This window comes from Mizuhopecten yessoensis, unplaced genomic scaffold (assembly GCF_002113885.1).
Source record: "Mizuhopecten yessoensis strain PY_sf001 unplaced genomic scaffold, ASM211388v2 scaffold10847, whole genome shotgun sequence".
NCBI classification, from domain to species: domain Eukaryota; kingdom Metazoa; phylum Mollusca; class Bivalvia; order Pectinida; family Pectinidae; genus Mizuhopecten; species Mizuhopecten yessoensis.
The window spans coordinates 119,044-134,229 of NW_018408751.1; the positions used below are offsets into that span (position 1 = coordinate 119,044).

The following is a 15,186-nucleotide window of genomic DNA, read 5'->3' on the forward strand; positions in this document are numbered from 1 at the left end:
AGAAAAATCACTGCTCCCATTCTTGTGCCCAATATGACAAAAACTGTTTTCCTAACAAACCCTGAATAATACACAGTCTGGTAATCTATAAATCCCTACCTCAAGGGTGACTGTTTGTGGACCTACCAGAAAGATGAAAGCCGAGGTCTTAGCAAACATGCTACCACCAATGATACAGACAATGAGGCAGAGGAAAAGGATGATGGTAGCGTACAGGTACTTCCACCATTGTTCATTGGGCTGTGTGGGCAGGCCTGACTGGCCATCCGGCAGAAGTGTACCTGCAAGTACAGGACATATGCAATAATCTCCACTTAAAAATGCATTCTGGCTGTAATTCTTCAATCAATCTCTTTTTTTACATTTCTTGCTTTTGCCATATCAGGGTCATTTAAACATGGGTCAAGGTAATTCATTTGAACACATTTTACAGCCCAAAACAGTGAGTAAAGAGTTGCGCTTACAAGGATTTTAAAACAGAAATTTAAACTTTCAAGGGGCATAGCTCCAGGATAAATATTTGAATTGCGAATTCCTTTCTTCATGCTCTTCTACATTATTATATACAATATATTTTTAGTGCCAAGGTGAAAAACAAGAGGCACAATAGGCCTGAATCGCTCACCTGGTATTAATCTCACACTTGTAATCTTAAAAGTGGACTAATATACCGCTACAGGCAAAATATCTGTGTTCCATCCATTTGAATCTATTAAATGATTTAAACATATGACGCATGTGACCTTGAAAGTCGAACAGGGACATTAAGTTGAACAGATTTTATAGCCTTCTGACCAGCATGCTTCTGGCCAAATATCATTACCCTGGACCTTTTGAATATTCAGAACAAGTCATTTAAAGATTTAAACATATTTGATCCCTGTGACCTTGAATATGATCGAAGGTCATTCATTTGAACAAACATGCATCCCAGCTGGCTAAATTTCATAACCCTAGGCCTCTTGGTAATGCAGAGGAAGATGCTTAAAGGTTATAAACATAATTGACCTCTGCAACCATGAATATATGTCAAGGTCATTCGATAGAACAAACTTGGTTGCCCTTTCACTCAGCATGCTACTAGCCAAATACCATCATCCTAGGCCTCTTGATTATTGCGAAGAAGTTGTTTCAAGGTTTTAAATATATTTGACCCCTGTGACCTTGTAAATGGGTGAATGTCATTTGTTTGAACAAACTAGGTAGCCCTTCATCCCAACATGCTAATGACAAAATATCATCATCCTAGGCCTTTTGGTTATTGAGAAGTCGTTCAAAGGTTTTTAAACATATTTGAGCCATGTGAACTTGAAAATGGATGAAGGTCATTCATTTGAACAAACTTATATTAGTAGGTCTTCATTCCAGCATGCTACTGGCCAAATATTATCATCCTAGGCCTATTGGTTATTGAAAAGAAGTTGTTTAAAGTAGAAAATTGACGCCGGACAGACGGACAACGGAATATGGATGACAGGCGGATGGACCCTGCACGATGGCATATTAGCTCAATAGCCCTTCGCTTCGGGCAGGTGAGCTAACAAAATCCAACAAACAGTTCAGGAGAAGTTACGAGTTGTACTTACAAGGTTCGTCGACAGATAGATAGACAGGGCGATTCCTATATACCCCCGAAACTTAGTTTGCGGGGGAGGAGGTTTAATAAAACTAACTATGGCATTTTTTGCAGGGGGGGGGGGACATGTTAGATTAATTTACCGTCTAGACCGAAATTCTCCAGCATTCCTTCCACAAATCCACTGATGTACAGGCCTGCTGCAATCACATTAGCAGCAAAAAACAGGCACCCGATGCTGCCGCCAAACTCTGGTCCCAGGGCTCGACTAATCATGACTAGTAAGTTGTTAAGGAGTTTACAGTAACACTACATATAGTATACTCTACAGACCTGGATAGGCACAAAGGGACCAGTTGGTCTTGAAACGTTGCGACACGTTTAATACATACATTTTGTTTGCATCAAGTAAAACTTTGATATTACAATTTCTGAACTGATGAATCTTATTGAAGATACTGGATAGGAACAGTTTCTCTTTAGATTAAATAGTATATCACCGGACTAGTAATCCTGAGGTCCTAGGTTCAATCACTAGCAAAGGCTGAGTGGTCAAGGTGTCTGACTGTCTACAATCACTAGCCCTCCACCACTGGGTCGCGGATTTGAGGCATACATGTACGTGGGGCAGTCACCAGGTATTGATCACTAGCCCTGCACCACTGGGTCACAGGTTTGAGGCCTTTGTGTTGCAGTCGCCAGGTACTGGTAGATATATAGCAGGTCATTAGTTTTTCTCCAGGATTTCCGGCTTTCCTTTAGACCAAATATTCAGCCTTACTCCGACATGATTGGCCGTTTCCCCTTAGAAAAACTTGAAAAAGTTCTTTCCCAGACAGGAAGTATTTCACAAAATACTAGTGGTTTCCTCCCAACTTGACTAGAAACAACTTTTCTTCAGCTCAGCTGGTAGATCACCAGACTAGCAAGCCAGAGGTCATAGGTTAGATTCGTTGCAAATATTAATGACCTCTGTTTCCAGGGGATTTTGGGAAATAGACATTGAGATAAAATTGAGAAAAAAATATCTACGAAAGAAGTATTTTGGAAACAGGGATGATCATTCTCTGAGTACATGAAGTTACACTGTTCCTCTTTGTTATCAGTATATGTTGATTCAAACACGATAATTCTGTCCTTCCTGCATTATGCTTCCTTTTGAAAACTCGGTCAATTATGAGGAATTCGTTTAAATATATGCATTTATTTTTCTATATTTCGTAACTGGGCATTTTAAAGGGCCAAATTGAGAAAAAACACACACCTTTTCAATTGGAAATGGGTTCTTTAAACAGACCTAAAAATTACTACAATACTGCCGGGACATTTTTGCTGTAGTTTAACTTCAAATTTATCATAACAGTTAATATAAGTACACAACATATCAGATATAATAACTTCACGTCAAGGGCAAAGTTAACACAAGGCAAACTAGGATTTTACTGATGAACGGCAAATAATAGACTGGGCAACATTTCCCGGTATTCAATAAATTCTTGGTTTCATATATTTCTACATGAAATATGAGGTATCAGGGTTGGGGTGGAGGGCCTGGGGTGTAAATGAATGTTTCCTTCCTTCTTTCCATACCACCACAAGAAGACCAGGAAAGATTTATTTATTCCCTTTTGAAACACAGCCTTTTGTAAGTGATAGCTAGGTAGACTTTGTTCCAGGAAGTAAAATGCTGTCATAATTTGGGTAAAGACATATTGCTCTGAAAAATTATATTGCCGTGTAACTAAATACAATTATTTATCTACTGCTCCTAAAATCTGCTCCTAAAATCTACTTCCTGCAGTTTGTCAAATTAAGATAATAAAATTTGATTAAAATGATAAAAAAAAAAAAATGGAAAAATTCATTTATGGCAACTCTACAACTCTGACCACTTGTACCTTTCCTGAGGAAGTCGAAACCTATAATCCAGTTTGTAGCAATGGCGGCCTGAATTTTGACCTTTATTGTCCATAGGAAGCTACAAGTATCATAAAAGCTTGGTAATTAACTGTCACAGTAATTTTACTTTTGTAACATTCAAGATGAATCTGGTACAAGTGTGTGAATTTGAATCTTTACTTCAATTTTTAGTAATTGTGACCTTGATTTTGACCTTTCATAAATTTCCATCGGAAAATGGAAGATATAAGTCTTTCTATGGTAAATAACGACCTCAGTTTTGACCTTTGACCTTTGACGACAAAAAAATGCCATACTTAACATCATCCTTCGAAAAATAAGTCTGCAATATTTCAATCCCAAATCAGAGCTTTGATTACAACTAGGTAGATGATCAACAGGCAGACGGCATGAAAGTACAATTTGTTTTCTCTTTACATGAAAGGATATAGAAGTAGTTTTTTAATTAATATTTCAGAAGGATACAGTAGGCCCCTCCTCCTTCCAGGGCACCATTGGTGGAGATAGCACAGATGGATAGGACCGTCATCGCCAGGATAAAGTAGGCGAGTACCAGCTGAGCTACAGACTCAAGTATCCCTGCCTGCCCCACCAAGAATCCTGGAAAATATGTATACAGTATACCATCATGTAAATATCTAAATCAAACACTAAAGCTAGAAAGAAATTGGAGTAATCCATGTATAGATATTAAATACACCAGAAATATTTTGTTATAAATTTCGATGAAATTTAATTACATTTGTACCTACGTAGTAGTAGATTTTTCTTTTTGCAGTTGTGATTGTATAAGGTGAATATCTTGACCTTTTAATTTTCACTGCTCTGAACCAGAAGTGCAAAATTAAGATAAGATGTTTGTTTATATATATATATACCACAAGATGAAATATAATGTGTTTTTGTTTTAATAAACAATTAAATAATCCATTAACCACATATTTCTAAACATTTTCTTCAGGTTGGTAAGTATGTATTGTGAAAATATTAATGTAGGACAACCAACAAGTGTTTATATGTGTCGTTTCAATGACTAAGTACTGTATGCCACATGTACTCTTGTCACTTCGGTTATGGCATGTACTCTGAAGGTGACAGAGAACATAAACTGTATACGTACTTAGTCATCAAAACCTCACATAGAAACACTAATTGGTTGTGCTACATGAATATTTTCACAATACATATTTACCACATAGAGTTTGAATTATGCAGTTCTAAAACTGCTTATTCCGACCGTCTTTGCGTATTGCAGAGTTATCTGCTCTTGCGAGGAGGTATTGATTGTTACGTCATTAGTTTGTGTGAGAAAATTACGTCGTTTTCTCAAAAAATGATGACGTTACTCTCACAAACAAATGACGTATCAATCAATACCTGCTATCAAGAGCAGATAACTCTGCAATATGAAAAGACAGAATAGAATGTGGAGAAAATTAGCCTTAAGTTTGTTGTGTTTAATTGTCCTCAGCTAAATTTGTACTGTACTTATAATTATACAGTTGTAAATTGTCCAATTGCCTTGCTGCAAGCTCTCAGTAAGCAAACAAGGACCAATTACCACCCACCACCCCTCATTGTAGAAACCACAGCACTGCATGGCTCTACTCTATGACTTTGAACAATTAAATGTATCTACATGGGCCTAGACTTTCAAAAACCTAATCTCCTAAACAACAATCCAATGTAAAAAGTCATCTAGTTTCTAGATAGTAAACATTATAGAATATTAAAATTCGAAATTAAGGAAACTCAAAATTACACCCATACTGACAGGAAACACATCAAATATTTTAAACTTTTAAATATTTCTCAAAAATAGCAACTTGAAAATGTGCTTTAAAGACATGTTATAAAGCTTATCAGGTCTAATTGATCTCATGTCTACCTCTATACTTCATAACTATGAAACTTTGATGTAAAATATAATTCAAGCAATGTCTTGCAGACAGCTGCGCACGCTATATACAAATAATATATACTGATTTCCTTGTACCCACAAACTCCTAGAGCTCATAAACATGTGATACAATCTCCAGGGAGAGAACAATAATACCACTTAAACACACAAATGTTTTACATACTGTACGGTGCATGTCAATAGTATAAACATTTCTTTAGGAGTAAAGCATACTGAGGAAGTAGATTCAGATATTCATTGATTACGTACTTCAAATGCCGTATATATACTGCAGCCTATGTAGAACACATATTTTTACCTAACCATGTTGCATACTTGTATCTTTACAACTACTTGTACATGTATTTTTAACGGTACGCTAGCTGTCAGACGGTGGTCAGATGTATAACCAACCTGAATGTCACCTGCACTCCACTCGATCAGTCCTCTTTGCAAGTTATCATTTTATGGCCAGAGATCAATAATATCTATACAATTATTTTAAGTATAAGGACTTGTTTAAGCACAAGTTGCTTTAATTTGATACCAGGAGTTGAACCTGTGATTGCTGGAAAATAGTTCAGACGCTGGAAAATCCCCTATACCGCACTACAGTAGCTGCCAATCATGGATAATTATACAATCTTAGCTTACAGCATTGAACAACTATCATTGTCTTTTATCCACTGATAACAGTGATGAATTCAAACAAAACATTATTCTGAATACTTTGTAACCTTTTTATGCCATGCCATGATATATATATTGTCCAATTATATCAACATTTTTAAAATGGGTTTTTTCCACCTTTTTTGTTCATTACTACACAGCTGGTCACCATAGTGACACAGATATACATGTAGGTTCTGCCAAATTCATACTCTATAACCAACTGACCATGGAGCCTCGGCCAGCAATGAAGTCAAGAGCATTTGACAGTGTTTAAACTCTGGTAAGCTGGTATTTAGCTCTATATAGGTGCAGGGTTGACTTCCAGTACTGGGGGCAGATGCACTTATATCGGACCACAAAACAGGGTTTCAAAATAATTGTATGGCTATAAAGATTAATTTGCGGCAGCTGGTGGTAAAAATATTAACGGATTTTATAATGTTTGTATATGAAATAAAATAAAAAAGAGAGAACAGTCAGAGAAAAACATTTGGGAAGTTGCAAATGTTCTTCAGTAATTTAAATAAAACATCTTCTAAGCAAGTGAGCTACCTGCATGCATATATATGACCACCATGAATTGAGTAGATTTCTTAGCCTGCATTTGTAATCTAACTGTCACAATGAAACCTGCTTCTAAACCTCATCAGTACACATGAGTACATGTGTACTGTCTGATATCTGTCCACCAGTGACTGTTATCTTACAGCATGCTGATCAAGGTGTATATATATGAACTAAATGGTGACCTACAGATACATATTGACTTAAGTCAGTATCATATCAGTTTTGGCACGATATCATGATCAGCACATAGGGAAGTGTGCAGTATCATGTGCAGCTTCAATATCAACGGGACCTTGTAAATTATGCAATTTAGCAAAACATAGTTTACTGATCACAAGTTCAATCCTTTTAAGTTTTGTTAATAAAATCATAATTGATATCAATTATCAACAAACGAACCCATTTATGTATAAACCTAATGTCTGTAAGTAAATTAAATAGAATAGGATTGCATGGTTTAGATGTACTGTTAACAGATCAACCTTGCTTAGTATTCTTTTTTTTTAATTTTTCAACCCTGAAGACACATTTGAACTCCTCAAATTCGAAGGTTGGAATCGTTTAAGTTCATTGAGAAATTTCAGGGATGATAAGTAAAATTACCCTTCAGGAACTGTACAGTTAAGATTGTAATAGGAGGAAGTAACAATTTAAAGAGTCCAGACTTTCTAGCCAAAATCTTTACCACTGAGCTAAAGGTGAATTCCCATTAGCTGAAGCTAGTAAGTAAGGTGGCGACTACTTCCTCCTTTTTCCAAGTCTTCGCCCAAAAAGGCAATACCATTTAACCCAGGTCTTCCAAATCTATGCCAAATTCTCCACTACCTTAATAAGGAGGGAGGGTCGATGGCACCAACTGTAATAGGAAGGAACTTGTGAAAAGAACATGTGAATTGACTGGGGGTTGATTCAAACCTGCAACCACAGACTTCCTGGTCGGACGCTCTACTTAAATTTGGTTATGAGTAACTGTAAGGTGCCACCACACTACTGTATACATAATACAATGTGCATCAGAAGATATCATCATGACATCCGACTTGTTTTAAACTTCTTATCTTAATTATATACAAACACTTAACCTTAACCTTGCTCTCATAAGCAGCACAATGGTTATGCAAAAAATGTGAGCACATGCTTAAGTTCATTCCTGGACAGACAGAATATATATACATGTCACAGAGATGGGAAATTTAACTATTCTTGTTAATGTCAAGCTTATAACTTGTAACGTATACTGACTGGGCTGAGCTAGAGGGATAACATCCTTTTTAGCTGTTTCAGCAACAAGTTTCAGTGATTATAGATAGTTTATTTCTTTAACAAAACATATATTTTATGGTTTATTTTTTCTTAACAAAACTAATCTAATGTCATAAATCAAAAGCATCAAGCACTGGTATTAGCCATGTCTGTGATCAATACACCTAGATTATATTACAGGGGTTACCATGTATTATTGTGGAGGAATTGCCATTCTGATTTATGGTTTCTCTTAAACCATTTCATGTCACTTTCACCTAAGAAAGTTTCAAATCTTCAACCTGAGTGGACGTTTCGACAAAGTTCCCATTTAATATTGACAAGCAAAGCTTATACCTGCGCATCGAGCACATAAATTAAACTTTATGAATTAGATTGTCCTACAGACGAGAAAAATGTGATTATATTATACAAACTGTCCAAGTCTGGTGTCAGGCTGAGGGCCAAAGGAAACTCGGGCTAACAATTAATTAAAGCAACATAATATATATCCTAATATATAATGTACCTGATCTTAGGAACAATAGTGTACTGAACATAGACAAAGCCACAGGGCAGAATACCCCGGAGAAGGTACCCAGCGTCCGTCTATTATCCCGGGGCCCGGGGGTACCCCGACTGTCCCCCAGGTCGTTTCGGCTGAGACTGCGAGGGAACTTCCATATTTGTGCCTGTGGTGCAGTGCCAGATGACCCTAAAAGGGGCGTATGTTCTTCAAGATCATCAGGATTCATCGTTTCGTCAATCGAATTGATACTTAAACTGTTTTCCATTGACATTACATTAGCGACACCGTCGAAGATTTTCATAAATGCATTTCCATCCTAAATTTCACAGTCACGACTGTCAAACATGACAGCGACAGTCCACTGCCTGTTTCCCGCAGGCTGTTGAATGGTCCGGTAAATATGTTGTTTTCATTGACACATGACACTTTCCTCCATTATTGAAATGACCACACGGTTCATGTACCTCCGGTCATAAACCCTCATTCGAGCGAGGGAGGATTCAAAGTTCACAACCTCGAACCACAATAGTAAACACTGTTGCAACGATGTCAGGAAGACGCTTGAAAGGAACGCCCGTGATACATTACTTGTACGCTTACATTTAGGTGATTTAACCGGCACAATCATTTAAACTGATATTGGATCAATTGGTATCGCTCTTCCGGGTTTCCGGATGTACAATTTGTGGCCATAGAAATATATATCCACAGGCACTGAATTAAATTAACCTTAGTGAGTTAACATGAAGATTAACTTCAAAATATGTTCAAATGATTTTTTTCTGTCATAAAAAAACCGCATAACGTTAATGTATACGTATGTCATTATGTGTTAGAGTTATTTTCAGACAGGATTTCAATCATAAAAAGACTTCTTGAGAGAAATTTAGAAATTGTAGATGTTCAGCGATTTTATGGTATTTAAACAAATACAAATCACACATGCTACATGTAATGTCAATGGGGATTATGCTGTCGTTTTTCACTTCTTTAATTTACGGGGGCTCCATCAATGTTGATGTGTATGCCCTCGGGGGTCCTATTGCAGAGGCGTGAAAAAGGGGATTATTTTGTGATTTTTTGTGTGCAAGGTATAGATAAAAGATAAAAGCTGGCGTATTTTTTTTAGTGTGTGATGAGGGCTGCAAGGACTGCATAGGGTACGTGTGCCTTGAAGTCCTCTAGTGTTGTGCATTGCACTGCTGCTATTGGAAGGAGCTTCCATTGTGTTATTGCATTGTGTGTGGAAAGAATGAATATGTGTAGGTGTCCTTTGTAGCAGATATGTGTTTGTATGCGTGAGGGTGTGCATGTCTGGTTCGAGGGTCTACGGGTGTGAGTATATGAGTTGGGTTTATGGCTACTAATCATATGAGACCTGTATATTTTTATATCGTAGCATACTTTAACTTTTACTTGTTGAAGTTTTCAGAGACGTATAAACTATAATGTGTTGTAAATGTACGTATACGTCACTGCATTAACCTACGCTGAGGATATAAGATATTTTAGTGTTTTTTTGAGGGACCCGGAACTTTTTTCTTCGTCAAAGATTTCTCTGGCCTCAAGTACACCCAACTCCTGGATCCGCCAACGAATCGTTTTGTTTACTTTCATCGTGTACTTATATAAAAGATCTCAGACGTTCTTAATTGATCATACCGTTACGTAAATAGCTCCTTCTGGGACATAGCAGTGTACATCGATATTTGTTGAATAATAAATCGGAAGCACTTTAGGACCCCGACGGTACCACTGTCAGAAATTGTAACTACATATTGGAAACGTTTTGTCTGACAAAAATAAATGATAAAAATGAAACATAAACGAGAGAAACCAACAACGGTGTGTTGAGTGTAATAGCAGTTACATGGTATATTATTTACCACTGGTCAGGAAGGTTGAAATAAATAATTCCGGAAATAGCGGACAGTCTTCTGTAAAATCTTTATGATGTTCTCAATTATGATTTTCGGACAACTGTCCGGTTTGTAATTTAGAACGGAGTCTCGACTTTATTATCTACATTTTCAAGGAAGTTTGTCCAGGCCCTGGGATAACAGTAAAATAGCAACAGAGCTCCTATTAGGTTATTGTAAATAGCCGACAATTTGAAAGATAATCCAATGTGTTGTTGTCTTATATAGTATTATCATAAAGTATACACCTACTTTAATATATAACTAAATAAAATGTCCAGGTCATTCGAGATACTTTGTGTGTTCAGTGTGTTAATAAAACGCTGACCCCGTCCTTTGAGATATTTGTGTGTTTCTCGTGGTAATCAAAGTGTCTCCACCTTCTTTTTTAGACCACAGAGGAGTGACACCCGACTTCAAAGCTAGAAAGTTTTACCGCTACGCGACCGCGAGATTCTTTTGATGTACATTAAAGGACCCAACTAGTCTTCTCGTACCATCCACAATGTGTTGACAGATATTATATATTTTGGTACACGTATATGTTATATCTATACACATAGTACAGAGAAAGCAAGAACTTGAACTTTAAGTAATCACGTGTACTTTGTATACACACAGTTTACAGATGTACGTAAGTTCAGCCACTTAAGTAAACTCTAATAGGCAGCCTTGGGTGAAAGTCAACATCTCAACAACGTGACCACGCGCTAATTCACGGTCGTCGAACTATCGGTCACATTAAACAGTATTCATATTCGCAAAGAGAAAACAACAGGAAGTAAAATGTCATATAGATAGCATGTATTGTCACGTTTTTTTATGAAGTCAATATGTCCAATTTTACCCTTCCACAAATCACAGGGATTTGATACATTGTTACAGCACAGGTACTTGCCTCGTCTGTCAATACACCTATACTATGTTATAGGTATACTGACAGACGAGGCTAGTGCCTGTGGTTACAGTAGGAGTGTTTGGGCCTACCCGGGGGAGGGGATGGGGTCATTTAATAATTATTTTCTGTTAACTTAATTTTGGTAAACTTAAGTTCAAATGCACCGGCTTAATGGGAATGGAAATGTAAAGAAATGTCGGTGGGGGTATCCCCAACCACTCTCGCTCTTCTCCCACCTTTAATAGATTCTATGTTTTAATAAATGTAAATTTTAAGTAGTGTCTCGTAAGTCAGTATGGCTGGGCATATTTTGCACACGTAAATAAAATATTTTATTATTATTATTATGTAAAATAGTACGTAAAGGTACATTGTAATGCCACGATAGAACGGACAGGAATGCAGACAGTTCATCATACAAAGTAATCAATTGTGATTCACTCACCAAAGGGTGTGTTATTGAATATTCATAAATTCAAAACACATGTTTATAAATGTGTGCACAAAGTTGTTTTTCACTGAGAAATCCCATGATCAGATGTATATAAAATTGTTGTATGTCAATAAAACTCTTTATGCGATTCTGAAATTACTTTTAAAAAGACATTCATTAACATAACCAGTTCACATTTCGGATGATTTAAAAACAAAACTGTTCAAAATTTTCGTTCGATAGTCTTCTCGGTTTAACGTCAACATTAAAGATGATAGTTTCTAACTGGGGGAGAGCTCGAGGGGAGTGGGTTAAGCAGAAACAAGCCGGATATTTTTTTATAAAACTTACAGGGGCCTGGTACTTGATGTCGCCCTAAATCAACACAGGCACGTGGGAGTGATTCGTTATCGCAGTGTGAAAACATTTCATGATAGAAATCGATGTACACGAATCCCACGGTCCATTGATGAGTGTACTCGGATGATGACGTAACGTCTTGGTGACCTTGGTGACAGTACGCGTGACTCAGCATCACAGGGAACGGAAGGATAGGGGCCATACTAGTATGTATTATCTACCTAGCCTTCACCAGCCCGTATCTATATATGACCCCCTATAATTATGTTAGCATATAGTATGTGCCCGGCACCCCGTGTTCAACACTTTTGATATCATAGATACCACGGCGACACGATATATTTGATTATAACACAGGGGCTTGACTTTTTACTCTCCAATGAAAACAGCTGAAAATTGCATCCCCCCCCCCCCCCCCCCCAAAAAAAAAATCCTTTTTTGCAGTGTTACAGAAGGTATGCTGCCTTGAATAAGTCGGATATTCCCCAAGGAAAAGACTAATAGGTATGAATGATAATATGCTGTATTGTGTGAACAGGAATACAGGAATACATTACCCCGATAGGTAAAACTGGAGAGAAAAATAATAAAGCGTCTGTGACCCGCATAGAGTTCCATAGACACATTTAACCGTTTATCTCCAATGGTAAACAGGATATTCATAACATATGATTACTGCCCAGTGACATTCTATCATCATGATTGTTAAATATGCATTTTGTGTAATTACAGTCCATTATGATAGGCCTAACCCAATGTCATTATGATAAAACACGAATGTGAGTGACGTCATTGTTTCCGGAAAATGAAACATGCCACTCGGATAAAAACACAATAGACTGTAAATGTAGGCCACTATGATGCTGATCCTATATATATGCTTATAATAAATTCACGAATAACGTCATATAGCACCATTAACAATAATATATGCAACACCCATATAGCGCTCAGCATGAACAAGCATAGGCCAAACAAATTACGTGTGTTTCCGGTATCATCCTCAGAAACAAATAGGGTAAGTTAGTAGGCATTTTCAACTCATTCACCCCTGAAATTACACAATGAACTATTCCAACCTTTGAATTGGAAGTGTTCAAATGTGTCTTCAGGGGTGAATGAGTTAATCAAACTTTTCATGTATACATCACAAGGTACTGTGAGGCTATTTTATATAGTTCCTTAAGGATCCCTGTTCCGTTGCAGACACAGCTTCACTGCAGTTTTTCGTCCAATCAGTTACCTCCCCTTCTTTTTGTTTTGGCTATTACTGTGGCGACTGGCCCAGGGTACAGGGACTTCCTCATTAGGGTGGCATTTTTACCGAAAGTTGATCTTAACCCCTAAAACGTGTACACTCTGAACACCTTTGTGTAGGTCCAAATAAAGCTACAACAAATTCTCAGGTCCCATGTGGGCCAGGGTACTAACATGGTTTCCTATACAAAAAATCTTAACGAAAGCAATTTCCTGAAATTAAGGAATTAACGAACCTTTAAGATCACATCCAAACCATCAAGACCCATTTTGGTCGACTTGAAAGAAAAAGTCTTCAAAATTCATATTTAAATCGAAATATGAATATAATCCGCGTTGTGAAATTTTCAAATGAGAGATCTGGGTAATAATAATGATGATAGAAAGATTTTATTAATTGACTAATATAAAGTCTATTATCTTTATTACCAAAATATTAAATCAATAATATTCTATACAGTATTAAGCTATAGCTACGGGTAATGAACATGTTCGACGAGTAGACGTTATTCAAACCCAATAATTATTCCTCATTAAGTACACGTGTAATCTATTGTAGCTGTTGAAACTGAAGTCGACATAACAATCTACTCTAAGTTATCACTATTGTTGTGAATTAATTGTGAACCTCATCACAAAACGTAATCATCCATTGTCAAATTGCTATGGGCAAGATTTCATACATGAACTCCACAGACTTGAAGATTTGGTCTTGATTTTGTTCCTAATAACACAGGGGCCTGATCATATGTAACAACAGCCTTCTTTGTACCTAAGCTGCTAATGTATTCAAAATAACAGACGTTTTAGGGGTTTGGGTCAACTCTTAAGAAAGATAAGATAAAAATGCCACCCTCTATGCAATCGAGAACCGTCGGTATTTTCCGTAAACGAGAAAGAAAGTGCCGAAGGTGCCTGATGATACATACATGGGACATTTTTATACCGAGAGTTGTAACGTCTAATATGATTCTGAACACATAAGTTTATATCTAAACATAACTGCTGTATCAAATTTTCAAATCCCTATGCTTTATACAATTTAACCTAATCCCTGCTGAGTATTCCGACATCCTGTATAATCCGAAATAATGGTATAATTCCATTTCTTAGGAACACTTTCCAAATAAGACTTGTGTATTCCGTCGTCTTGTCTTTTCTGACCAATAAAATATTCTCAACATCGTGTCAAATATAAAATAAATGTGAAATGCAAAAGATACAGTGTTCCTCTGATACACTCATATCTTATACCAAACTCTGCCTCGTACGGATTCATTCGGGGATTGAACCCTGGACCCTCCGAACTCACTCTTGACGGGCGCTCTATAGCTACCAATTGAGCTAAATGGTCGCCGACGATCGACCTCGTCATATAATATTAATATACCTCACTTAGTTGCAGTGGTAAAATAGTAATCGCTATATCGGCCATCAGTAGTAAAACGTTTGTGTATACACTGATAATTCCTGGTCGTTTAGACTACCCTTTGCGGCATTCCTTTCTATATTGCATTAAGGATCCCGTACCCAGTGGCGTAGTATACATGTATGTTTTGTATGCTCAAGCATACACTAAAAAGTTCATTTTTTTTATATTTTTATTAATTTTAATATTAATATGGACCGTCCGTTTCAATCATAACCAATGAAGAAATAGAAGAAATCTTCTTGAAAATTTTAGTCTGATAAAATAGTGTTGCTGTGTTATGACTATACACATTGACAAATATCCAAGATTTATGTAAATCAAAAACAACTTAGAAAACTACAAAATTCAATATTATTCTGTTAATAATCAGTCTAAAAAGAGTTCCCAGAACTCTATGCTTCTAGGGCCTAGTAGTAGCACAAGAGTCTCAAAGTGAAAGATTGTAATAGAGTAGACAGGGATTCGAACCCGACCCCCCCCC

The 15,186-nt window shown here is 36.9% G+C and overlaps 1 protein-coding gene across 1 annotated transcript in view; it reads right to left on the minus strand.

The window, feature by feature from the left end:
- The window catches only part of LOC110462933 (solute carrier family 12 member 9-like), a gene marked incomplete at its 3' end in the record, with an annotated part of 35,702 nt that overhangs the window by 14,097 nt on the left and 6,419 nt on the right, over positions 1-15,186 (minus strand). Inside the window, exons 2-4 of the mRNA XM_021517182.1 lie at positions 3,962-4,096; positions 1,720-1,854; positions 127-281 (exon numbers count right to left, since the gene is read on the minus strand). Coding sequence (XP_021372857.1) covers positions 127-281; positions 1,720-1,854; positions 3,962-4,096 — 425 coding nt within the window. The remainder of the gene's footprint in view (positions 1-126; positions 282-1,719; positions 1,855-3,961; positions 4,097-15,186) is intronic.